We start from the raw sequence: 24,471 nt of genomic DNA on the forward strand, positions 1-24,471 counted from the left end.
AAGAGGGTAGGTGGATAGTTCCGTTAGAGTACGGCAGTATGAAAATTGAATAGAAGTTGAAAATGAGCGAAGGGCCATTAAAGCGACAGTTTTCAAGATGACGCACATTTTTGCCTAGCCCGTACGATGTACGCGGGGACTTGAAGTATGTCTCCAAGTCCACAGGCAAAAATGTGCGTCATCTTGAAAACTGTCGCTTTAATGGCCCTTCGCTCATTTTCAACTTCTATTCAATTTTCATACTGCCGTACTCTAACGGAACTATCCACCTACCCTCTTCTAAAGATCATTCTCTAGCTAATAAATCATCACACTAAAGCTTCATGTTAGCATTTCCAACCAACTCTGAAAATCGTTAACTTCGCGTATGAAGTAACATAAAAAACACTGATTTGGTTGTTCGACTGGTTTTATGGAGATTTCGTTTTTATGGCTTTCTCAGTCTAGGGTAATTCAAACAGTTAGTTTTGCATTGCCCGACGTTTCGGCCGTTTATTGTGGCCTTTTTCAAGGGTAAACTAGAAAAATATTACAACCTATAGAGACTACTACTAACATTAAACATTGATATAAAATGAACATACACAGTCTACCGTTTGTCGTCAAATTTTTTTGTTTGTTGCCACGATAAGCGTGTTTAGCTTGGAGGAGCTTCCTGTATGGTGCCTGTATTTTAAATGTTGTTAAGGTACTATTTCGCGGTATTTTGTTTTACTGGACTTACATTGAGTTTAATATAAATTAACATAGGACACTATATGACACTACACTATACAACGGTTATTTTGAAGAAGATGGTGGGATAAAGCATACACAAAAGTAGATAAAGCTCATCTATGTCGACTCGTTCGTGCTTTGTTCAACTTGACTGTGTGTATTGTTTCGTGATCGTTCTCTGCGTGAGAGATTAGCTCTCACGGTATGTAGAATACCAGCGTACGTTGTGTTTAGCCCCGCTACATCTGTTCTATAATTAACGGTGTTAGATGTGTTGTTTATATGACACATTTCTAGCATCGATAAAGCAGAACTTCGGTAGGTGCGATCAATTATTTTTGTACCTTCAAGATTGAACGTGTGCTGGTGATCTGCTATGTGTTGTATAAGTGCGGTTTTCGCATGGATGTGCTGTGTTGTTTGTAGGATTTCTGCTAGTTTATTTATATTGGATTTGTGTCCACTTAATCGTTTTTTTAAGTGGTTTGTGGTCATACCAATATAAACTTTTTCGCAATTCCTACATGGGATGCTGTAGATGACGTTGTGTTGTTGTTGTGGTACTATTGGATCCTTTACCGGTTGTAGGAGTGTTTTGGTTGTTTTGATCGTTCTTGGAGCTATTTTTACTGTAGGGTATTCTGTTTTTAGGATTGCGGCAAGTGCTGACGTCAAGATTGGGATGTTTGGCATTGATCGGTATTTTAGTTGTTCCGAAATTTGGTTGTTGTTTTCGTGTCGTTCATGGGCCGTGGAAAGCTGGACTGAAGGTGAACTATTGGTGTGATGCTGAAAAAGGCCACAATAAACGGCCGAAACGTCGGGCAATGCAAAACTAACTGTTTGAATTACCCTAGACTGAGAAAGCCATAAAAACGAAATCTCCATAAAAAACACTTTGAATGTTATTTTGATGATTGCTGAGAATTCAATATTTGAAATACATCATTAAGGAGGCAAGAAAGGACAAAAACTACTTGTACAGCATTGTATTGTGACGGGTGACGAAACGTGGTGTTTTCAATATGATCCAGAAAACAAATGCCGAATGGAAGCCTCCAGGCGAGCCAAGTTCGAAAAAAAGCCGTTTAAAGAAGTTAAAAGTGAAGACAATGTTGATTTGTTTCTACGATCCTTAGAGGATTTTTATTCATTAAGAGTTCGTTCCAACTGACCGTATGGTTAATTCTGTATTCTACCTTGATGCTTTGAAGCATTTGATGAATCGTTCTTCTTCTTATCATTCGCATTTCAAGCTTATTGCTTAGCACATATTAGCTTATTGCGTGCTCTCAACTTAGTCTTCTAAAAATTGCACTTCCACAGTTATTAATTGAGAGCTCTTTCGATGCCAATATCAAGGCATGAATTTGTATATTGTATGGAAAGGCAAGTACAATGATACTGTATTGCCCACGGAAGACGAGAAAATTTCCAACCGAACCCGCCGACTCCGGATTGGTAATGCCGTGCCTTTACTGACTAGGCTATGAGGCCGCTATGATTGATTCATCGTATTGGTCGATAATGGTCCGTCGCATCGGTTGACGCTTGTGACGCGTTTTAGCCATCAATCATGCCCCGTATTCGCCTAATTTGGCACCGTGTGAATTCTACTTGTTCGGAAAATTACATTTTCCGATGAAAGTAAAGCATCATAACGACATTGAAGACATCCAAAAGGCTTATACCACCAACCTGAAGGACATCCCTTTCGAGGCCATAAACACTCTTTTGATATGCTTTTAGATCATGCAAATCGTTGTATTGAGGCCGAAGGGGACTATTTTGAATAAAATAAAGTCGATTCGTCGAAAGAATAAGTCTTTGCTCTTTGTTTAAAGTCCTGTTTACTTTCGGAAACACGTTGTACATGAGAGGAAGAGGTTCTAGGGAAGACAATCTTAGCCTCTCACCCCGTCGAGGTGGTCGACTAGCTCGTGTATTTTGGATCACTGGTGACTGCCGAGAATGATATCAGCAGAGATGCATTATGGCAAGAAATCGTGGCTACTGTGGACTCCGGAGGAAGCTCCGGTCGAATAAAATTCGCCGCCGTACGAAAGTGATTATCTACAAGACGCTCATTAGACCAGTGGTCCTCTACGGCCACGATACCTGGACTATGGTCGTGGCGGACCTTGTGGAGGACGGGGGTGTTTTCGAACGGAAGGTGTTGCGTACCATCTACGAGTGCAGATGGATTACGGAATGTTGAGGAGGCGAATGAAGCACGAATTGCTCCAGCTGCTGGGAGTACCATTTATCGTCCACACTGCAAAAATTGGGCGACTACGGTGGGCTGGACACGTCGTAAGAATTCTGTTCAGCAGGAACAAGAAAAAGAATCGCGCAGCGGGCAAGGTGGGTCGACCACGTAGAAAGTGACCTGCGGACCCTTCGCAGACTACGAGGCTGGCGATGTGTGGTCATGGATCGAGTAGAGTGGAGATGACTTCTTCGGACAGCAAGGACTTAGTCTGATTGGTATGATATTTTAGTCTAAAGTCACCAACACAATTAAAAACACACTCAAACGACAAGGGCTTCATATAGTTCACTAAAGCGTCAACACTTTACGCGACCTGTTGTGTAACTTAAAGGACAAGGTCCCGCCGGATGAGCAGTCTAGGGTACATCAAAATTCCTGCCAGAATTTCTCCTCTGTGTACATTGGGCAAACATAAAAATGCTATCGACAACAGAAAATTATATGAATCAGCTGTGGTGGCACACACAACGGGTTTTGGTCACCAAATAAAGGGCGAACACGAAATTATTGCGACACCGAAAATGTCATGCCAATTTTCTTATAATGTTTAGAATCAAACCAAAATTTTAGGGTAGTTTTATACATATATTTACTTCAAAAATCAAAAGAAAAGTTAATCGATGGAGCCTTGAGTGTAAAATTGAACGCATTTTTGCTTGATGCCCTCCATCAAAGTCTTTACAGTGTCATCCGGTACCAGTTTCTCAGTTTTTTTTTCCATTTTCTTAACATGTCCTTCTCGTCTTTGACTGTCTTTTTGCTCTTCCGAAGTTCCCGCTTCATTATTGCCCAGTACTGCTCCACCGGGCGCAGCTCCGGACAGTTTCGCGGATTCATGTCCTTTGGAACAAAATGGACAGAATTGGCCTCATACCACTCCAGGACACTTTTAGAATAGTGGCATGATGCCAAATCTGGCCAAAATAGCGGAGCTTCGTCGTGCTGCTGCAAGAACGGCAAAAGGCGCTTCTCGAGGGCAATCAGATTTGTAGATCTCGCCATTTACTGTGCCCTTTGTCACGAAAGGCTCACTCCTCAGTCCGCAAGAGCAGATGGCCTGCCAAATGAGATATTTGGAGGTGAACTTCGACATTTTCTTCTTCTTAAATTTGTCGTCCACATCAAACTTGCTCTTGCCGGTGAATAACTCCAACCCCGGAATTTGCTTAAAATCGGCTTTTAAATACGTTTCGTCGTCCATCACACAACAGCCATATTTTGTCAGCATCTTCTCGTAGAGCTTCCGTGCCCGAGTTTTAGCCGTCGATTGTTGCCGCTCATCGCGGTTTGGGAAGTTCTGTACCTTGTATGTATGTAGTCCAGCTCTCTTCTTTGCATTCTGGACGTAGCTCTGCGACATGCCGATCTTTTTAGCCAAATCACGGCTTGAGACGTTGTGATTTGCTTTAATCATCCGCTTCACCTTTCCCTCCGTCTTTTTCTTCTCCGGTCCCGGTTTTCTTCCAGCTCCTTTGCCGTGGTTCAACGTCAACCGCTCCTGGAACCGCTTCAACACTCTGGAGACGGTTGAATGGTGAATGTTCAACATTTTCCCAACTGCCGGTGCGACAGGTCAGGAAATTCCAGGTGTTTGGAATGAATTTGTTCTCTCAACTCGCGTTGGTTCACCTCCATTTTCGTTGAATAGAAAAACACGACTTCGAGTTTGACAGCATGTACACAATACACATCAATGAGAAAGTGTGCAAAATTTGGTTGATTTTTACCCAATGGTAAAAAAGTTATGCCCTGTTGAATGTGTCGCAATAATTTCGTGTTCGCCCTTTAGTAGATGAAATCTGTCAGAAAGCTTTTTCACATCAACGCATGGGAATCAATGCAGATAACCAACACACAGGAGGTGCTGACGAATGAAGATGATCCTCCCATAACGCCATGCCCAAAATTCAGCATCGCACCCGAAATCGGTCGACAGAATGGTGGTTTATAATCTGTTTTAACGTTGTAAGAACGATAAGCGTCTTATCTCGCGTCGCGTTTTGTGAGTATCTCGTACCGTACGTTCCGTTTTTGGCAATTATATGATTGGTTGGTTGTTGGCACGATCTAGGCTAGACAGGTTAAGTGGTACTTATTTTTCCTCTGGCGGTTGGGACAAAAGCACTAGCTCTTGTCCAAGCATTTTATGCCTTATGGCTATAGCGCCATTACTCCCTTTCGGAAAAGAAAAGAGGGAAAGGAAAAGGATTATATATACTGTATGAACATAAACCATATTTTTTATTTGAAACATACAATATCACTATTAACAAGGCATAAAAAGTAACAAGGACGTTACTGGTTTAGTACTAGTATTAGACCAAAGCAAACACTTAACCAAATAAGTGGCTATTCCGTGACCGGTGCTCAACTGTATACATCCAATAACGTGAAATAGATTGCCAATGGTTACTTTGTGGAAAATTGAAGTGTTTCACACAGCAATTGAATACAAAATCTTCGTACAAAAGTCTTCTTCCTCCAGCGACTGGGAATACGAGGAAGTGCCGGAATATCATAAAGCAAATTGCGAAGAAGCCAAACGTATACTATGTACAATAAATTGGCAGAATTTAATAAGTATTGAAGGAAATGTCGATACTGAAGTAGAATAGTTTCACTCAATTCTTCAAAGCCTAATTTTAGAAAATGTACCAACAACAAAAAAAAAGAAGACGAACACAAAACAATAAACTACCCACATGGTTCAATCCACAACTGAAAAATTTTAAGAATAAAAACAGAAAGCTCATAAACTATACAAAAAAGAAAAAACTTAAACCAATTTGCGAAACTATCAATACTTATGCAACCAACTAAATACAACCATCAACTCTGCATATGAGGATTATAACCGCAATGTCGAAAATGAAGTCAAGTGATGTCCTAAGAACTTTTTCAATTATGTAAACCCGAAATTAAACAAAGTAGCAATTTTCCTTCGCGAATGAATTTGGATGCAAATGTAGGTGAGAATTCTTCTGAAATTTGCAATCGCTTTGCAAACTTCTTCCAAGAAGTATACACCACATTTTCCAGAGTAGATCAAGACCGCGATTTCTTTGCATTCATTCCTGAAATTTCTAAAAACATCTCTGTCAACCAACTTTCTCAACATGAAGTCCTCAATGCACTACAAAATTTAAACGCATCGAAAGGATCTGGAGCTGACGGCATCGCACCCATATTTTTGAAAAACCTTTCTGAAGAACTCGCATTTCCTCTAGAGCGTCTTTCCATCATGCCTCTGAAAAATGGAAAATTCCCTGAAATTTGGAAATCATCTTATTTGGTACCTCTTTTCACATCTGGCGCAAAATCAGACATTTGAAATTGTCGTGGAATTGCTATTATTTCTTGCATTTCAAAACTTTTTGAATCAATCGTAAACGGCAATATTTTTCAGCAGGTGATTCATTTTCATCTGCAGAATGGAGCGGATGCTTTCAAATATGATATTGCCATTGGAAGATTTACACAATCTAGTAGGGGACGATTGTATACAACTGACTATAATTTGTGATTTTCATGGCTTTCACGCAACTGTTTTGTTGTTTTATCAAGCAGCACTTCTAGCATAGCATCTGAACTTAAAATCCTGCACGATAAATCCTAGAATCAGATTAAAAAATCCAAGTAAAACTCAAAATAAAATGAAAAAGTGCGTCCTACCCCGGGGGTGCGTTATGTGCCGTTCTCCCCTAAATGAGAGTTACCAAAGCCTTCCGTTCCTAATTCAATACTGACATGACAAGATTGTCCAAAAGACTCCAAATGGACACCACTGAACCAAAACGTCAATGATTCCATCTGGCAAACAAAGCTTATGACTAGTCTTGAGGAAGAAACACAAATTGATCAATGAACAAGCCGAAGCAGGCGCATCAACAACAGCTGAGTAGCTTTCAGAAACCGGTCTCTGCAGGCGAGCTGTTATGCAAGAGAATCCGCACGTTATCTCCTCTAAAGCAACCGTCAGACACAACTCGTTCGTCATTATATAGGTACCTTTCGAGTTGATTATTTTCCATGGCTACTCTCACCACCGACTGACTGACTGGCGGAGTCAAAATTGCCATAATTTGATACCATCATCTTCTTCGTGACCATCGAAGTGGCTGAGCCCCAGCGCTGCAGAGGATCGGCCAGTTCTTGCAGAGGGGTTGGGGTTGGTGAAAACAGGGAAATCGCAACATTCGCGGGAAGCGCTTTTGTGGCCGTTTTTCATCACCGAGCGCCATTTATGATCTTTCGCAATATGTGAGCTGACTCGGAATCGGACACGCACTGCTGCTGGTCCGGAGAAGAAATCCACGCCACGGGATGTTCAAATGCGATAACTTTTGGATAATTGCCGAATCGGATTGCGAGTTATTGGATAATTCATTCATCGGATGAGGGTCTCAGAAGAAAGTGTGTGGATTCGAAAAGCAAATTACAGCCTGAAAGTTTGGAAATTTTGCTGTCACCTACATTCGACAGTTTGTGATTTCTCTCGTATGTGTGCGCGGAGGAGATTGACAAACAAACAAATAAATCTTTTCCTACAATTGCTGGTTTTACCCCGCGTCGCGTCGCTAGCGCTGATAACGGCGGAGAACCGCCATCACGCGAGGGAAAGAGCTAGATTAGCTGTATTTCACAGCTCCTCCGTCCAAACACGCTAATGACGCACACCAGACACGAGAAGGGTGCCGTTAAGCATCGAGCCCTCCTCCGTGCACAAGCAGATAACTGGAGCTGGAACTGCAGCCGCCGCCACCGTCGTCGTCGCCGCGTTGGTCTTGGTCGATATAGCGGAACAACAGCTGATAAAATACTGCAGCACACACAGCTCTCCGTGCTGATACCGAGTGCCTTGGAAACAGCTGATTGAACTTGAACTTGGCACGGCTGCCGGGCGCGCGATAGGAGTTCTAGAGCACCGATCGTTTGTGGGGAGTGTTTTTCGTAATTATTGCATAAACTATACTCTCGCTGATGGAATGGTCATGGTGATCATTTTACGGTGGCGTTTGTTGTCACCGAATCACACCGTGTAATTTTACGGTAGAGAAGCATACAACTTGTGAAGTTTTCCGATCTTTGCATCTCCGGAATATTGAAATCCGTGCCGAGAATTCGGAGACGAACGTTCTCTAGTGCAGCAATTTAAAACTTAAAAAATTTTGAATTTTAGGTAAGACATAAATTTGACTGCAATCGTTTGCAATGAACCAACACTATCGATTCCATACCTTGTTTCTTAATTCCACGAACAGCCTACGTCAATGGCCCCGTGTAAGGTTTCATCAAATATTCGCACAAACAACGCCCCATCGATCGATCACTTCAACATACACACACACACACACAGCCTAACGGAACCAACAAACGGCAACGGTTGACATTCCCGACGGCCTCACGTGTGCGCGCTCCGGAATGGTGGTGGCCGCGCTCCGGTTTAGGGAAAAAGGAAGAGTGAGAGCTGCCTCGGTGCGCGATTGTTTGGTAGGTGATAGGGCGGCAGCGAAAACGTGACCCGTCGACTTTTCCGGTGTTTTCCCCCCGTCGACCGTACCCGGTGTGGATTGTGTTGCAATATGTGTGTGAGAAGGCACGTTCACGTCTTGTGCTTTGTCGTCTTCGCATTGCGCGAATGTTTTGGTGCTTGACCGTGGATTATCATCACCACCTCTGCTTGCGCCCCGCGCCGCCCGGTGCTGGAGGAAGTCCAGAAAACGACGTCCAACTCCATCGACACCAATCGATATGCATGGCAGCAGAAACGTGCCTGCACGGTGTGGGTGTCAATGGAAGGGGTGGGGGGTTGAGGTATTAGACAGGCCTATAACCGTCACGAAATCTGACGATTCGGACACACGCACTGAGTAAGTGAACCAGGAGAACACGCGTCGAAAGTGAACCGATTCGAAATTGAAAGTAACTGGACAGCAAATTTATGTACGGCATGCGAAGGTTTCGATTCTTGGAAGGTGGCTGGACACCCGAGCAAAGTCGGTTAACAAAATGAAAGCGAATCGGAATTGAAGTTTGCAGTTCCTATCATAATGAAAGGTCGAATTAATGAAATTGTCGCGACATATGTCTGATATCATATTATACATTCATTACGCAGTCAAGAGTTGTTGAAATGAAAACAACATAACTTCAAGTTTTGCTGTTAAGGTCTTGTTGAAAATTTAATGCATGTTCATCGATCGTTGAACTAACGATTATTGCTTATTTATTTTGCTTAACACATTTTAGGTCATTCTTGACGTGTCCGGGGTGAGATTTGAACCTAAGTTTTTCAGCGTGAGAAGCATGGGTGGTAACCATTATCGCCAGACCCGTATTCAGTTTAATATTAATAATTCAAAATGGGGGCGACCCCGGCATAGTGGTTCGAATCCATACCTCTCACGCCAAAGTCACGTGTTCAAATCTCACCCCCAGACAAGTCACGAATAACCCAAGAGCATTAAAGTGATTATAATAATAAAAAAAAAAATCAAAATCAGTAATCAAATTGATTTAATCGAAAGCGGGATTAGTTTTCCGTTTGATTTAACAGTGTAAAACTTAGCTCTCATTTTTCCTGCGTCAACTAAAATGAGATCAACTTTGGTGTATTCAAAATAAGTTACATCATAACAGCAAATTTTGATTTCAATTTGATATCCAGCTTTACTCGGGAAGTACCACAGATGGTTGAACTCATGAAGTGTTTTTGAATCTATGCGTTAAAACCCACCGGTGGGTCCCAGCTGTTAAAATGATATGGAAACAGGTCAGAAATCAAAATCATGTAGATATCATCAATACTTAGTTTAAATAAGAACCTGCCTGGTGTTTGATTATTGTTAGTGAAAACAGCAAGATCTTCAAGTTATTAATGCTGTGTTCCATTTGGCGAATTTTCACTTAACATTGGCCCTCCGAAAATAAATTAAATGGTTCGAAAAACCCTCCGTTGACAATCGACTGAAAATGTATTCCTTGTCTGTCAGAAATAAGATTGCTTAAATAGCAGGGTTATTTGAAAATTTTCAATTTGTAAATTTCAAGTGAAAATTCACTGAATGGAACACAGCCTAAATAGTTGATGAAACTGAAATAAATATTGTATTTTATAGTTGTGAAATGTTTCACCTTTTAATCTGCTTTGGCATTTCCAAAAGCCATTCTAGCAGTTCAACCCAAGTAGTATTGCAAGTTTTATCGAGGTTTTAAAGCATTCTACACGTCTTAATCATGGTCTACAGAACTCTCATAAAACCAAAATTGTTACTTTGGAAGACCGGTTTTGAGATTTTACGGTCATGCCTTTTTTCACAGTTCAAAGCCATTTTGCCGTTTTAAAGGTTATTGATGGACGTTATAGAGTCATATCGGTGTTTAATAAGTCATTTTCTTTTTTTTATATATTTAGCGTCATTCTGACTATCCAGCTTTCCATGCTAGGTAGTGGTAGCTTGCACGTGTTTTCATAACTTTGAACCACTGTGCCGATTTCAAAGATCAAAATATCAAGCAAATAACTGGAGACGCATGGTAATCTAGTTTCATAGGAGTATTGAGTGAAAACCCAAAACTTGATAACTTAAAAAAACATAACCCAAAAAAAATCCATCACTGATTTTTTTATATGTTGTTTAAAAAAGCCAAAATTTTCAAGGAAAAAATAAAACCATATATTGCCCTCTGTCTACAAACCACGAAAACCATGAAAAATAAATACAATCAATGTTTTCAATAAAAAACCCAAATTTTTTTATATCATTATATTTTTTTCTTAAAAGTATATTTCATCACCTTTCGTTTATTATTTCTCATTTTTTGAAAGTCATTTTTTGAAACAAATCAGAAAAGAACCTGGTCATCCTTCATACAAAATAAAAAAATAATGCAGGTCTTATATGTTGCAATTACGAATCAAACTTGCTTTTCTGGCAATTCTAGGAAATTTTGAAGATTATACGCTTTTTGACGATTTTTTTAAAAGATATTTTGACAACTTCTAGCAAGCAAGCAGTCGCCTACCATGGAAAAATAAACTCATTCGTGACTCTCTGCTTTGTTCTTCATTGATTAAAAATACATGTATTAATCGGCTCCGTAAAGCTAACGCGATTGAGCGTTATAAATAAATTATTGGTAGGCAATTTGTAACCATATTGATGGTTCTAAGGCCATTTTTGCCATTTTATGAATCTATTTTGGTGATTTGAAGCCATTGATGATTTTAGGTAATTCTGGAGTTTGTTGGGATAATTTTGGCGGTTGCCAAACATTAATTTTTGCGTTACCAAAGATCCCAATCTTGAAGATTTTTTGTTTGCTTTTGTTTAAAGAAAGTTTTTTAAATTCTTTATTTATAAGATGTTAAGCCGTAGGCTAGTTCATTTCAGGTTTAAATAAAGTTATTTAGACGATTCTAGCCTATTTTGGCGTTTCTGCATTCATTGCTGGCATTAAACGACCGTTTAGCGTTTTTATGATCGATATTCTAGCATATGGGTGTAAATCTTGCAATGACAGCATACTTTTAGCGCATGTAGGACTATTTATTTCGCTTAAAGTTAATTTGGCATTTATTGATAGACCAAATTTTCAAGCTATGAAGTCATTTTCTTCAAACAAATTCATCATGTTTACGTTCTTTTTGGGGTCTTTTGCTAATAAGTGTTTTTAATGCTTACCGTATATGGCTGTATTTGGTCTGATTTGGCGTTTAAGCACCATTTTGAAAGCTTTTAAGCTTACCACAGAAGTCCTCTAGACTTACGCTGGAAGTCCTCTGGACTTATCCCGGAAGTCCTCTGGACTTACCACGGAAGTTCTCTGGACTTACCCCGGAAGTTCTTTGGACTTACCCCTGAAGTCCTCTGGACTTACCCCGTAAGACCTCTGGACTTACCCCGGAAGACCTCTGGGCTTACCCCGGAAATTCTCAGGACTTACCCTGGAAGTCCTCTGGGCTTATCCCGGAAGTTCTCTTGACTTACCTTGGAAGTCTTCAGGATTTACCCCGCAAGTCCTCTGAACTTACCCCGGAAGTTCTCTGAACTTACCCCGGAAGTTCTCTGGACTTACCCTAGAAGTCCTCTGGGCTTATCCCTGAAGTCCCTTGGAATTGCCCCGAAAGTCCCTTGGACTTGCCCCGGAAGCCCTTTGGACTTACCCCTGAATTCCTCTGGACTTATCCCGGAAGTCCTCTGAACTTACCCCGGAAGTTCTCTGGACTTACCCTGGAAGTTCTCTGGACTTACCCTGGAAGTTACCCAGGAAGTACGCTGGACTTACCCCAAGAATCTTCTAGACTTACCACGGGAGTCGTCTGGATTAACCCCGGAAGTTCTCTGGATTTACCCCGGAAGTCCTCTGAACTTACCCCGGAAGTTCTCTGGACTTACCCTGGAAGTCCTCTCGACTTACCCGGGAAGTTACCCGGGAAGTACACTGGACTTACCCCAGGAATCTTCTAGACTTGCCCCAGGAGTCGCTTGGACTTACCGGGGGAGTCATCTGGTCTTATTTAGAAAGTCCTCTGGTATATGCTCGGACGTGCTCTGGATTTACTAAGGATGTCTTGTTAACTAGCTTCGGATATCTTAATAACGGACTTATTTTGGAAGTCGTTTGAATTTTCTAACGAATTCCTTTTTTTTTTTTTTTCTCTGTCTTCTGGACTTACCTCAGAAGTGCTCTCGACTTATTTTGGAAGCACTCCAAACTTAGCTCGGATATTCTCCAGACTAACCTCTTTTGAACTAACTTTGGAAGTCATCTGGTCTTTTCATGGAAGCGGAATAACCCGAAAAATGTTCTGTATTTATTTCAGATGACCTTTAGATTTACCTCGCAAGTCCTCAGGCCTAATTCAGCAAGTTCTTCGAGATTACCTTGGAAGTCTTCTGGACTTATTTCAGAAGTCCTCTGCACATATTCAGAAAGTACTATGGACTTACCCAAGAGGGCCTCTGAACATAGTTTTGGCGTTTTTTTGGACATACCTTAGAAGTCTTTTTGACTATCTATGAAAGCCTTGTAACCTAGCTTATAAAGTCTTCTAATTTAGGCAGTCTAATTTCTTGATGTTTAGGAAGATTAATTTCTAAAGAAGATCTGAACTTACCCACACGATGAATGAGATTAGAGTTTAGTTCACTCATAACCGCCAAAGGTGCAGGAACTCATCGATGAGTACGTTTGCTTCATGGTTTCCTCATCTGCCGGAAAATGAGGAAAATTGACGAAAATTTCACTCAGTCTAGGAGTAGTATCAATAGACTGAGTGAATCCAATCTTCTCTCATATTCGGGAAGTTGTTCCTGGTAAACCTGCTCATCGCTGAGTTCCTGCACTTTATGTGATTTATGAGTTAACTAAACTGAAATTTGAGTCATTCTCATTCGCCGTGCAGGAAGTCCTTCGGTTTTATTTGTTCAGGAAGTCCTCTGAACTAACCTCGGATTTCAGGAAGTCCTCTAGGCTTGCCTCTGGAATCTTCTGAAATAAGTTCGGCAGTCCTCTAGACATACCCAAAAACTGCTATGAACTTTTCCATAAAGCCTTCTTGAAGATTTCTTGTAGACCAACTACGGATATCGTGAGGTCTGACTCCGAAAGTTTTCTGGACTGGTTTAAGAAATCCTTTGAATTTACCCAGGAAATTCTCAATTTTTTCCTTGAGAAAGTCCACTGGGCATTCCTCAGAAATCATCTAGACTTATCTAGAAAGTCCTCCAGGCTTACTTCGGGAAAGAAGTTCTCTGAACTAGGAAGCCTTCTGGACTAATTTCGGAAGTCCTGCAGACTAACCTCAAAAGTCCTCTGGACTTATTCAGGTAGTCTTCCGGGTTTGCCTCGGAAGTTTCTGGAAGTCCTCTGGACGTACCCCGATAATATTATGGACTTACCAACGAAACCCTCTGGATTAGCTTGGACGCTCTCTGGAAATACTTTGGCAGTCTTCTGGATTGACTTAGGAAGTTTTGTGGACTTTATTTGTAAGTCTGCTGGACTAATATTGGAAGTCCTCTGAATTTACCAAAAAAGCCATCAGGTTTTCTTTTCAGAAAGTCCTCTGAACAAACCACGGAAGCTACTTTGGAAGTCTTTTGGAATGGAGCAGGATATTATGTGGGTTTATTCAGAAAGCTGTCTGGACTAACTATGGAAATCCACTAATCTAACACTGATAGTCCTCTGGACTTACCCAGGGAGGTAAGTATAGAACCTCGACGTCCTCAAAACTTAAATTAGGAACCTTCTGGCCATTTCCAGGAATTCCTTTGAACTTGCCTAAGAAGTTATCTGGACTTACCTCGGAATCCTTACCTTAGATGTCCTTGGAAGGTATCTCTAGATTTATCCGGGAAGTCTTCAGGACTTTTCCAGGAAGTCCTCTGAACTTATCTTAGAAGGCTTTCTGAACTAAACTCGAATGGCCCAATAACTTATCCAGAAAGTGCTCTGAATATTCTCAAGAAAGTCCTCTGGATTTTCCCAAGGACGTCCTCTGGATCTAGACTTAATCCGGAGAGTGAGTAAAGATATTTTGACGTAGGACTATGTCTTTGATTTCTATATGGGGGTACACTTTGTGATAACCGAAAATGGAACATGTAACAAAACTATGAAAGATTTTGAACGTTAATAACTCAGCTGCCCCTGGACCAATTTCAATTATTTTATCACCAATCGATCAGAAATATTCCTACGCACCTGTTAATTCAAGACTTTATAATTTTTTTAAATGTCGCTATTGAAAAATGCACGAATGTTAATTAAAATTATAACCGATTGCCTGCGGAAAGCGATTTCCCTAACACAGATTTCCAAGTTGAGTTGCATCCGGTCTCACCAAACGGTATTTATTCAATCACCGCGTGGTGAGTGGTGGTGTTCTCCGGTACACAACGAAAGGCTCCCCGCAAGAAGTTAGCGATCAAGGCTGACCTCAACCACTGATCGGATTCAGTTCCAATTATCGTGTGTGGTGATGTCCGGTCGTCGGCATCAGCAGCAGCAGCAGCAGCAGTGCTTTCGGCGCGTGGCGTTGAACATTGTTCTCCAGTACAAAACAAAAAGCTGCCTGCAAGCAGTGAGCTGCAGCCCACATGAGCATCCATAGAAGGAAGATGAAGTCGCACCGCTATTGATCGGAACCAGTAGCTCTTCGTGAGTTTCTGTGTGCTATCTATGTCGAGCGCGTCATTCTAAAGAGTATAAATAGAGAGAACGCCGCTCGAATTTCTATTCCTACACAAAACCCAAGCTCCTGCTACAGTTAACAAATAAGATTTATTATATAAGACCCCGTAGTCCTTTTTTTTCTTATTTGGCTGATGCAAATTTTATTTTTATTAAATGTTAAAAATTTCATCTATTGAAGGGGCATAAAAGTATCAGCCCTATTCAAAATTATTGTTCATTCTGTGCTTTTTTCCAAAAACTACTCAAACTATTGTTTTTATTATCAATTTATTAAGTATCAATACATTTAATTATTATTATATTTTTTGTACTTTGTTTTTTTGTTCCACCTCCTTCAATCTATTTAAGTGGTGCCGGTCATAAAATGATAATGAAATTTGCTTCAGCTTTATTGTCACTTTAAGCCTCTTGTGTCATTCGTGACTTTATCGTGAAGAATACTTATTTTTTATCATCTTCCAAATAAGCATAGATTATTTTTGCACAGAAGATAAAGAGTTGATGTCCCTAATGTTGGACTAAGTGTCCCTTATATTGGGCCCATACATAGATTTCGAAGAACAACATGATTTGACAAGTTTTCTTTAACAACCTAAAATATCCAATTATGTTATAAGATACAGATAACGCATTGTTCTAAACAAAAATTAAAGAACAGGAGATTTTTACTGATGGACCTAATATTTCGAGCCATAGGCCAAAATTCCCATACATGAACTTTTCACGGACAAACTAGCAAACTAGCAAGCCAAAAATGATCAAATCGTTTTCCAAAGTAAAACACTTTCATCAAAATAAATTGCAGCTACATGATGACGTTTACAATAAGTATCGCAAAAGTTACATTAACTGCTGTACGATAAGTATGCTACCATGATACCAGCCATTTTCCGAACAGTACGACCATTTTTGATAACACAACCCAAAATGCGCGAATATCAACGAATTGGGTTCTTTAGGGGTTTTAAGGTAATTGGATTTTCGTAATCGACATCACAAATGGAACCGAAATCCAAAATTTCATCAATTTTGGAGCACTGGAACTGTTTTAAATAAGTGTGATTACATAAACGAAAATCACCATCTTAGCGCCCCTCGGTGGTACTTTGTATGGGAGTGAGCTGTCAATATGTTAGTTTTGTGTCAGACAGTGAAGTGATTAGTTTGCTTTAAATCTTAATTTATAACTCAAGAGAGAAGTAAATGGGATCGAAAAAAAAAATCGTTGTGCTCAGAAAACGAAGTAAAAGGGCTTGGGATGATGTTTAGAAACCGATATATTTTTCAAAATTAAAGAATCCAATTGGATGAGTCCAAAAATCGTCTTTCGCATAGTCACCGTCCATTTCCGTCCATCCAGACGTGACTCACACCGAATTTCTGTTTCACTTCGGCCATTCATCTTCGAAATTTATTAGCACCTTCAAAGGGGGGAAACGAATCCATCTCCCTTGCTGTTGTTAGCACTTTTGTCTCTGACGACTTGCGAACATCGTCGGTCGAGACAATTTTGAGAACCTGCCGCTTGTTGTTTTCCCCCCTATCGCCTGCCTTCACGGTTATAGGCTTCGGACTGCGAGATGGTGGGTATGCAAATTGGACTAAAGCCGTATTGCATGACATGTACCCATCATCTTGTAATACGTACGGCTGGGTCCCGTCTATGGCTGAGGCTGAGTCGCCGTAAATTGAATTGAATCATTCAGCAACACCTGAGTGCCGCACGCGACTGTGACGACTTGCTACAGCAGGAAGCCCCTATTCGGTGGGTAAGATGAAGTATGAAGACACCGATAAAAGCATTTTCTGCAAGGCAGGTGGCTGAAGCAAGTCGTGCATGCGCATTACCCAACATGGTGAACTCATTTTACGACAACATTGTTGCGAATGGAAAACGATTACCCTCCTGAATAAAAAATTCAACGCCAAAGTTACGACATCATCAATACATCAAACTAATAAAAGTTTTCCTTGTTTCGTTTCAGGTATGTTTCCACGGATCTTGATCGCTTTGTGAGTAAGGTAGCTTTCGGTGTTGAAGTTGGATGAACTCCACTCTTATTTTCACTTTCAAAGTCATTCGGACTTTGTTCCTCCAACAGAAGTCATCGCATGCGCCTTCCCAGCAGCTTCCAATCCTCGCCTCTCCATAAAACTTAATTCCAATTTATTGCTCTACAAACAAGCTCACGTCACGCACGGTTCGAGTGTTGTGAGGGGCAAAGGAACTGGAAATAATCAAAAACCGATTCCTTTTTCTGTTCGCCTCCCTCTCGCTCCCATTCGGAATCTCATGATGCAAGTGTGACAATACCAAGGGAAAAAAGTGAATGTCACACTACCGGCTGGATGACCACAACCAGTTTTCGATTTCAGTGACCTTGAATTGTGTGGTTACGAGAAGTTGTGTTGTGTATAGCTGGCAACTCCTATGGTACCTGATGAGGACTTGAACAGGTGACTGAAATTCGAAACGTGAGTGTTTTTTTTTCTAGTGTTACGAATGCGGTTGGGAGGCGGGATCTTGATTGAAATAATAATTCATTTGACTGTGGTACTGAATGGGCACCCGGATTAACCTATTTCATTTTGATGCTTCAGATGCTGGAATCTATTGTTTAGGTGAATCGAAATTTTCTCAATTGTTTAGTGTTGTCAATTGTGTCTGGTGAACAATTCGAAATCAGTTTTGCCAATTCAAAGTTGACGGCCAATGCTGAAAATTGCTTTGCTTCATTTTTAAAACTTTGTCGAACACTATTACGGTCTATTCCAAAGAATTAAAGAGTTGGACTGAATCACCCATATGTCACTCACTTAATTACGGAGATGATCTATGGTCGTGATTTATATCAAGTTTTAATAAATAATATCGGGTGATCCCTTTTAACAGGATTTATTAAGTTAAAATTTTCTGCATTGAAATCCAAAAAAAATATTTTTAAATTTAAAAAGGTTCTTGGATTATTTATGTCATGCCCTTCTTAAGAAGTTAACTTTACAAAAACAAATAAAAGATAATTTTTTAGGTACTTTTATGACGATTGGGGTTTGGGAAAAACGTTTATTTCGTTAAAACAGTGATAAAATTATCATTTGTACAATTTTCAATTATTTTTTTTATAAAAAAATTAGGAAAGTATTTATTTCAGCATATTTAAAGAGCTATTTATTATCGATTGGCGTATTTAGATTTTACTTCCTTCTTTAAATGACATAGTTTCAACCGTTCAAAACCAGTTCTACGTAAAAAATATGACGTACGCTTGAATGACATTTACTGCTTTCAAGGACGTAATTTCGTTTGAATAGCTTCTTTTGCCAGGGCTTGACCAATCATCGCGATAGTCGTAGTTTATTGTGATGTAAGAGGCATGGTAGCCTGAAAAATGTGAAGGTTTTATGGGTTCTGTTCCCGTCTTACGTAAGAACGTCGCATAAATGTAGAATTTAATGAAGGCTATAGTGCTTTTTCGTAGCGTTTTGTCTCCGGGTTTGAAAGATCGTCTGGTGTATGAAGCGCAGTTGTCGGGCTTGAATGGTAATAGCATTATGCTTATTCACAAGTGATTTATTGTAATATAAAGGTCTCGGCTGCCTTAGGCAACCGTTTTTGCTTACTGAGCAGAAAAACTTTCACAATAAGGGGCTTTATAGTCACATTTCTTGCTTATCGTGAGTTTTGTAAAACTTTTTTTTCCTTGGTTTGTTTTCCGTCAATCTTGTTTTTCGTGGAATCTACCTATCTACCCATTAACTTTCCGTAGAATCTACCTATCGACCCATTAACTCATGAACCGGGGACCAACGGCTTTACTTCTCTTCCGAAGGAAGGTGTGATCAGAGATGTTATGCCTCAGAACATCCCAGCGGCGCCGACTGGGATTGAACCCAGGCCTGCTGGGGTAAGAGATCACGCTTACAACTACACCACCACTGCCTTTTGCGAACCTTGTCATCGTTGTCGTCGTCGTCGTTGTTACCGCCGGTACCGGGCTCGACAACTCGATCATAGATGGTATGGTGTGATATGAGGGGCTCGGTGGCCTTAGAGCGACCGCTTTTGTTTATTGAGCAGAACATCATGAGTTTAATCTCAAGCCCCTCCACATTCAAGGTACGTTACTCGCTTTATTAATATTACTTCTTCTTCTTCTTCGCATTTCAAGCTTATTGCGTGCTCTCAACATAGTGCTAGAGGAAATCGGGAAGACCCGGAAAAAATCAAGAAATTCGAAATCAACGGTAAAAGCCTGTGAATTTCGATAAAAATCGGCGATGACCATAAATACAATTTGAATCCCTTGGAGATTTCAGAATGATGTAGATTAGAGAAAAGTTCCAAGAAAGTGTTATTTAGAAAGAACTCTAAGAGAATTTAACTAGAACTCGATTACAATTACCGTGTGTGTAGAATTATTACAAGTTTTGTTGAAAATTTCATGATGATTATGAAGAGGATTTCAGGATCCTCGAAAACTATCAACGGAATCGAACTTTGAGCGCAGCCCTCAGGAGAGTTTCAAGGAGGAACACCTGTTGAGAGCTCTAAAACAAGAGTGTTTTTATTTTCGAAAATTTTCAGCTCAACATATTTTTTACGCTGGGGGCAGCCCTGCAATCATACAGATGCAGGCGGTGTTTTTGTTGCTTACGTCGTTGTCAGCACTGAAAGTAATAATTAATGCATTGAGTTCTTCATTAAAATATCTAAAATTTAACACAAGATTTTTTCGAAATTCACAAGATTACCAAAATGGTGACGTTTGAAAAAAAAACTACAATGGACAGCCTTCTGGGGTTGTATGCAATGGTGACGTAGGACTACGTGGTCTTATATAATAAATATTATTTTTTAATTGCAGCAGGAGCTTGTGTTTTGCGTACGAATATGTTTATATTATCTGTTTATACTGTTTAGTTTGACTATGATTGCCGTGAAAAGAACCATTTGATATGAATTTTAGTTGGGACATGTTCAGAAATATAACTCTTTTGGAAAATCTTGGAGGCCCTTAAAGCAGTCGATGGTAGCACAGGCTTAAAGCCTTTGGTGGTGATGATGACGTGTAGGCAACTGGACCAGCAAATCAGACCGTACAGGTCCATATTCTTCGGTTCAATGGTTGGGCATGTGAATTTATGTATGGGCCCAAATTAGGGGCATTTAGGCCGACATTACATCCATTTCCCCTATCAACTAATGTGTTTGCCGTCGAGCTATTAACAAAACAGAAAGTCGATGAAGAGAATCGTTAAAAATTACTTTCACCCCTGCTTCCAAATTTGGTTACAAGATTACAAATCTGGAGAGTATTTTGTGTGATCGTTGGGGGCGTGTGGTTTTGAATATGGCGATTAGTTTTCAAAATGTTACGCAATTGCATCCTCCGTATTCACACTTGCCCGAAGATTGGAGGCGAATGCCACTTCGACTTAATTCGTCTACTAACGACTCTCTGATTACTGTGTTGGGGAAGCAGCGTACGCATGTACGTAATTGGTGGATTTGTTGGTTATTTCGACGTTTTTCGATAATGCTTGACAACAACCACTTTTTCAATAGTTTCTTGTTGAAAATCAACAGTCAGAAGCATTGCTATCGATGCGTGGAAATATTTCTGATCGATTATTGATAAAAATTATTGGAACTGGTTCAGGGGCAGCTGAGTTATTAACGATCAAAATCTTTCATAATTTCGTTACATTTTCCATTTTTGGTTTTCACAAAGTGTACCCCCATATAGAAATAACAGACGTAGTAGTTTGATTTTTCGTTGAAAAAATCGCTACGCAAAAAAGCGAAAAGTTAAAATATTCGAAAAATCCAATATTAGATTTTAGATAATTATTTTTTTTACATCGCAGACAGAAGATTCAGCAAAATTGATCGAACAGTATCCGTGATCCCAGTCTTGCAATGTAAAGGTTTGGAGAAAGGGGCTCCCAACAGCGGAAACATTAATATTTTGTGCTGAAAATTTTCGAAAATAAAGCTGAAATGTTGCTAAATAACATACTGAAAACCCGAAGTGGTTGCTTGTATTCTAATGTTCTAAAAAATCAACAAAAAATACGCTTTTTAGCATAACCGAGCATAGCCGAGCAAATTTGGGATGACCTTCTACCAGAGATATTAGCATAGCAATAGCATAATCATAAGAAATCAGTTACTTGAATCCTTAATAAATGGTGTTCCCTACATTTTATTGAAATGCGATCTTCTGTAAAGTTGTAACTGAGAAAATGTCGTACACACCCAGTCTTTTCTAGTAAAGTAGAGCAATATGGTGTATTGTTAGATAGATATGAACAAAAAATTTGTCTTTTTCACAGTAATTTCCATAAAAGCTTCAAATTGTTTGTGCCAAGTCAGTTTCTTAATAAATGGGTGAACCTTTTGGAAGACTAATCAGGACCCAATTAGGAACCGTGTGCATCAACCAATGTATATGGGTCATTCCGTGCCAAGTGTCCGAGGAAATTAGGCAAATTAGGAGAAGATGCTTATTTTAGTCTAACTATTAAGAATCCACATTTTTGGAACGATTGAAGCACCCCCGGTCCAGGGGAACATTTTATATTTTTCCTGATTTTCAAGAAAGCACTACTTTCTTTTATCTATATTAGAGTGGGTCATCGTTAAATGGAAAAACGCAAACTTTACCGCACCAATCGAGAACAACCCTTTTTTGGTTCCATTTAGAGTCCCAAACAACTGTGCAAAGTTTGGAGACGATTGGTTGTAATCCTGCTTTCCGCATTGCGTTTGAAATTTGTATGGAAATTAGTATGGGAATACCAATTTTTTTGCATTTTTATCCCTAGAGACGGCGCCGGTGGTGTAGCGGTAAGCGTGATTACCTCTCACCCCAGCAGGTCTGGGTTCAATCCCAGTCGGCGCCGCCGGGATGTTCTGAGGCATAACATCTCTGATCACGCCTTCCTTCGGATGGGAAGTAAAGCCGTTGGTCCCCGGTTCATGAGTTGATGGGTCGATATGTAGGGTCCAGGTGTGGGAGCTGCCTTCCTGGCACGTCGGTAGCATTGTTGCTCAGCACGGAAAACAAGATCGACGGAAAAAAACAATCCAAAGGAAAAAAATCCCTAGAGAGAACAACTGTGCTTGAACCGTGCAACTAATTATGTACAAATATAGTCTATAAAGTACCTGGAAACTTTGCCGAAGGAAGTACGGTGCTAGAATGTATCTAAAAAAGTTATAGCTATTCAAAAATCTCTTTTTCTGCCAACACTGCCAGTGTACCAATGGAAGTCAAATTCCAAACTGAAACGGAGTTTCTTATCTTACCGATTTGGTATGTTCAGATGAATTTTTCAAAAAACAAGGCGCAAGTTAACATTATCTTCTGTCGACATGTGCTGCGAGCTTAGCGAGAAATTCTTTTATGTTGCCATGGCAAACCAAAGAGAAAGTCGATGAAGAGAATCGATCAACGAGGATAGGCCCTTTTCAAATGTTACGCGAGATTTCATAAATAATACCAAACTACTTTTCACGGCACACGGAATTTTTATTACTTCCACTCAACCCAATTAACTTACAATTTTTAAACCGAATTTCACTTGTTGAACCTACTTGTATGTTTTTGTATAAGAATTTCGTTTCGAACGAAATACAGAATAGGGGTGATAGTGCTTCTGAATCGTTTCCGTCGAATTGCTCAACAACGTTCGGACGACATTGGGGCAGTAGGACTTGCAACGCGCACCCAGCGAACAGATGATTGATCCGAAGTGCAGATAGTTCTTGTCGTTGAATGCACTGAACTACAAACTGTGATTGTCACCCGATTGGATAATCGCTGGGTAGCACATGTCCAACTAGTTGGTATCTACACGGGAGACGTACCCTTTATCCGTCAGAGCCTGCTCCGACAGTTTGGCATGTTTTACTTTTTTTATCGGCATCGATAATCTCCATGATGTGATCTTTGAGGTACTTGTTGAATACGTCCACCGTCACTAGACAGGCCTTCTTGATGGTGATAGCCTCTGAGTCCTCCTTGGAGCACATGATGTACCCGATTGGGACGTTGATGTCCACCGTGTCAAAGCTCTTGTCCTTGACGAAGGCTCGCCACGATTCACAGAATTCACCTGAGAAGACGCCCAACGATTTGCTATCCTAGGATGCCTTGATTGCTTCCAGCAGCTTTTCAAAATTGGCCTTGTTTTTGTCGTTCTTATCCCGAACCAACAGCTTCATAGACGGAATGCCCTCCTCACCGTCTTTCTCGATCTGCTTCAAGAAGTCGATCTTCTTCTTGTTGTTCAGGAAAAAGATGGGCTCTTCGCACAGCACCGTAATCATACCGGTCAGCTCGTATCCCAGCAGCCAGGTCTGCAGCGAGGTGGATTTGCTGTCAATGGTTTCCCCGTCTACGCCGACCGCCGTCAGAATGTAGATCGACTTCTGGAAGCGTTGAGGAGTGCATTCCGTGACCACAATGAGGAATGAGAAAATGCAATGTTTGTAAATCCCCTCCCCCCCTTCATAACAACCCCCTCAACAATAATCCGTAAAAGACATGGACTTTGACGATCACTTTTTCCCGGGAAATAAATTTTAGACAAACCACAATTATTAGTAAAATTAGAAGTTTTTCCCTTAATTTCTTCCCGCATCAAAACTTTCAAATTTGAGAAAAAAAAAATTGCTCGAAAGACATATTCGATGATATTATGTTGATGAATTACTGTAAAAGTAGTAGTAGTAAAATTTCGTTTATTTCTGTTGATTATGGTGTATACATTGATTTTACATTTCAATTGATTAGCCTATTTGGCTCTTTATCTTTGTTAATTGGATATTCTAATTTAGTATTTGGTGTGTTTTTTGGTTTATTTGAAAAATTTGATAACCTACCTAACTACGAGTCTAACTTAACTAACGTGCCAGATCACGAATGATCTGAAGATCTGATCTCAGACAGGTCTCTGAACCTTTCCAAGGAGACCGTTCGTCGAAAAATGTTTAAATTGTTTTGAGTGAACCATAACCGAAACATTGAAATATTTGAAAATTTTAAAATAAAGTATAATAGTCAAAAATGCATGAAAAACATCAATTTTGTGTGGTACGTCATACTGCGGTCGTGTCTAGGACACAACCCTTTAATTTTTTACATTATAAACAGTATTTTTCGTATTTCCTGAGATACAGCATTTTGAAGCAAAGTGGAGGCGAACCAGCCTAAGGCTGAAAGCCTCCATAATAAAGTTAAATAATAATAATAATTTTGAAACAAAGAATG

General features: G+C 40.1%; 2 protein-coding genes across 3 annotated transcripts in view; one reads left to right on the plus strand and one right to left on the minus strand.

Annotated features, from left to right (window-relative positions):
• Nucleotides 1-24,471, plus strand: part of LOC135700319 (terminal nucleotidyltransferase 5C) — a 234,350-nt gene that overhangs the window by 139,233 nt on the left and 70,646 nt on the right. The gene's annotated exons all lie outside the window — the stretch shown is intronic.
• Nucleotides 411-23,231, minus strand: LOC135700283 (uncharacterized). The gene is made up of 2 exons (XM_065220751.1): nt 23,111-23,231; nt 411-1,481 (listed from the first exon to the last, which is right to left on the minus strand). Exons 1-2 carry the CDS (start codon nt 23,229-23,231, stop codon nt 835-837), a joined length of 768 nt encoding a protein of 255 aa, XP_065076823.1. The 3' UTR covers nt 411-834.

Source organism: Ochlerotatus camptorhynchus, unplaced genomic scaffold, assembly GCF_037179485.1.
Source record: "Ochlerotatus camptorhynchus isolate MF236.1 unplaced genomic scaffold, CSIRO-AGI_Acam_v1.1 ptg000132l, whole genome shotgun sequence".
Lineage (NCBI taxonomy): Eukaryota > Metazoa > Arthropoda > Insecta > Diptera > Culicidae > Ochlerotatus > Ochlerotatus camptorhynchus.

What these genes read in the sequence shown, in the direction of transcription:
- LOC135700283 (XM_065220751.1), bottom strand. Translation starts at nt 23,231, where the DNA reads ATGTGCTCCAAGGAGGACTCAGAGGCTATCACCATCAAGAAGGCCTGT. An exon ending in TATCGATGCCGATAAAAAAA is followed by an intron (nt 1,482 to 23,110) that starts GTAAAACATGCC and finishes GTTCACCTTCAG; the next exon opens with TCCAGCTTTCCACGGCCCAT.